The sequence below is a fragment of the Ichthyophthirius multifiliis genome, assembly GCF_000220395.1.
Source record: "Ichthyophthirius multifiliis unplaced genomic scaffold scaff_1120509250802, whole genome shotgun sequence".
NCBI classification, from domain to species: domain Eukaryota; phylum Ciliophora; class Oligohymenophorea; order Hymenostomatida; genus Ichthyophthirius; species Ichthyophthirius multifiliis.
In genome coordinates, this window is record NW_004086460.1 from 1 (window position 1) to 3,300 (window position 3,300).

A 3,300-nucleotide genomic window follows, 5' to 3' on the forward strand; every position below is an offset into this window, starting at 1 on the left:
AATAAGAACTTGCAACTTTTGGTCTGAAGGAAAAATAGTATTTTTTTTATTTTATTTAAATATTTACAATTATTAGATTTTTTGGGATTTTACAAATAAATGTAAAATAAAAGATATGGTTTTGAAATAATCTATTAGTACTACATGTCCTTCGTTTGATGGAGAATTTTTGGCATTTGGACTTGGATATGATTGGAATTAAGGCTTATATGGAGTTGGATAGTATAGTCCTAGTATAAATGTGATTTCATTTTAATTTAAAAATGAAAAATGAAAAAAATATGTAAAGATTTTTAAAATATAATAATAATGTATAAATTTCTAACTTAAAAATTTTCTATATTACATACAATATATATATATAGTAATTAAAAAATTAATTAATTAGCTAATAGAAATTATAAATATATATTATATTAAAATAATAAAAAATATTAAAATAAAACTAAGAATTAATTTAATATAAAAAAAAAGAAAATAAAAATACTAAAGTTAAAATATTTATATAAATTTCAATAATAAAGTAAAATTATAAATATATATATAAATTTAATATATTAATTTATTTAAATATTCTTTTAATATATTACTAACATATTATATATAATTTAATTTTTTTTTATTCTAAATTTAATTTATAATATTAGTATTTTTTTTTTTTTTTTTTTTCTTAATAATTTTTAGATTATTTTTAGTTTTAATATATATTTTTTTTTATTTTCTTTTTCTTTCTTCCAATTTTTAATAAATTTACTAATAATATCAATAAATAAGTTTGAAATTTTCTCTTTTTTATAATTTTTTTTATTTTAGATTTTAAAAATATTTATTTAATAATAAATAATATAATATGAATAAATTATTTTTTTTTATATAATTTAATAATTGAAATTATTTTTCTTTTACCAAATTTTATTTAATATTAAGCTTATAAAAAATCTTTGTTATGGATTGTATTTTAATTTAATATTTATATAGATTATTTATTTTTATTATTTATCAATTTTAGATAATTTAAATATTATTATTATTTTTTTATACTAATCTTTGTTTTATAGTTATTACTTTTTGCTTAATTATTCACTTCTTTTTATTCAATATAATTTATTTTTATTTATTAAATTATTTTCAAATTTCCTAACATTTCACTTGTTTATAACTTTTTCTTTGGTATTTTTACTAATTTTTACTTGTTTATTTTATATTTTTTTATTCTTTTTAAACTTTCTACTTTTTTGTTTGATATTGAAGATAAACATTGATATTGAAATTGTGTTTTGAATTCTTCTTTATATAGGTATAGATTAGAATATTTTCTTATTATTTCAAATTTAAAATGTTTTAATTATAAATCACTTATTAATAATTTTAAAATTATTTTTTTATAATAACATTCATTTAAGTTAATTAATATATATATCTTTTTTTTATTATAATTTTACCTTAAAAATCAAATATTTTAATAAAAAAAGCAAAGATGATCAATACCAAAAAAACAAAATTATATTAAAAACTTAAAAAAACACAAGTATAATTATAATTTAAAAAATAAAAATAAAAAATTTAGTTGAAGAAACTTCTACCTGCATAAAATATTTAATATTAATATTTACAGCAAGTATAGGCATAGGAGGATTTTATAATATGGGTTTTCAATCATATATAAAAAAGCAACTTACATAATAAATGAATATGTCATCATAATAATATTTATATTTAGTTTTAATAACTCCTCTTCCAAACATAATATTATCATTATTATCTCCATTTTTAATTGAAAGAATAGGAATAAAGAAATCATTATTATATTTATGTTTATTAATGGTAATAGGATAATCATTATGTTTAGTATCAGTATATATTAAATACTACAATTTATTACTAATAGGCAAGTCAATATTTATGATTGGATAAGAAATCGTATATGTCCGTAAACATATATATTTTCAAAATGGTTTAAACAAAAAGGATTAACATTTGCATTTTCTACTGGTATTTTCGCTAATAAGATTGGAAATGCCTTTTCTGGAATTTTATATCCCTATTTATTTGATGTAAATCAAAGTTTGGTTCTTCCTTTTTTTGTAGGATGCTTAATTTGTGTATTTTCTTTTTTTTGTGCTCTTTTGGTGGCTTTTCTTGATAAAACCTCTGATTTTTAGTAAGAAAATAATAAAAACAAAAGCTTATAAGAAACATTTGATAGCTTTAAATTCAAAAGCTATATTTTCTGGGTTTATAGTATTTAATCTTTATTAATCATTGGAGGATTTTTCTCTTTCAATAATTTCTTATAAACTATTCTTATTAAAAAGTTTAATTTCCATTAAACTACAGCAGGATAGATAATTTCTATACCTTTTTGGATTTCTTTTATTTAACCTGTATTCGGATTAGTAACTGATTATATTGGTAAAAGAGTTTTTGGTTTGATTTTCGCAGGTTTATTAGGACTTTCTACAATGCTTGTGCTTTATTTTGGATAAGAAAGTTTGTTTTTGGTTGTTTTAGCTTTAATTATCTTTGGATTATATTTAACAACTGCTACTACTTATTTATATCCTACAATTCCTTTATTATGTAATCATTATAATCATAATTCTGCTATAGCAATTAATTCATGTTTTAGAAATATTGGATTTTCCATGCTGTCTTTTGTAGGAGGTATTATAATTGATTGGAAAGGAATATAAGATTTTTTAATATTGTATATTATAATTTAATCATGTGCCTTATTTTTTTGCTTTTTGATTTATTTACTTGATTTTTAAAAAGGAGGAAAGATAAACTCTAAAAATCCTTAAACTTTTGGAAAATATTATAATGATGATAAACTTATTGAGTCTATAGATAATTGAGCATTTTTTTAATTGTTAATAATATATAAATAATTTAATAAAAATTGTTTGTTTTTATAAAATAATTAGTTCAAATATTTTAATATTTTAAAGAAAAGATTTTATATAGTTAATAGTTTAGTATTTTATAAATTCGTATATTTTATTATAGTGTTTTTATATATATTTAATATAGATTTAATTTTTAAATAAAAAGATTTAAATTTTTTTTTCATTTATATGTATTATATAAGATAATTAAAATCTATGAATAGATGATTTAATAAAATGTAAATTTAATTTAATAAATAAAAAAAAAAAATTAAATAATAAAATGTAAAAAATTCATAAATCCAATTTTATTATGATTATATATAAAAAATAAACTAGAAAGGAAATTATAATAAAGGAATATCATAATATTTTAAAAAAATGCTTATAAATAAAAAATATGACAATATAT

The 3,300-nt window shown here is 16.1% G+C and overlaps 1 protein-coding gene across 1 annotated transcript, besides 4 other annotated features; it reads left to right on the top strand. All coding sequences in view use genetic code 6, as the record gives it.

Annotated features, from left to right (window-relative positions):
* The first annotated feature begins 476 nt into the window (after positions 1–476).
* Positions 477–555: a microsatellite.
* Positions 503–565: a microsatellite.
* A 275-nt stretch (positions 566–840) lies between these two features.
* Positions 841–905: a microsatellite.
* Positions 906–2,337: 1,432 nt separating this feature from the next.
* On the top strand, positions 2,338–2,580 carry IMG5_096390 (hypothetical protein; the record flags this gene model as incomplete). Its single annotated transcript, XM_004035548.1, has 1 exon — positions 2,338–2,580. A coding segment is annotated over one exon (243 nt), but the record flags the coding sequence as incomplete, so codon positions are not given.
* Positions 2,581–3,138: 558 nt separating this feature from the next.
* Positions 3,139–3,190: a microsatellite.
* Positions 3,191–3,300: the final 110 nt, after the last annotated feature.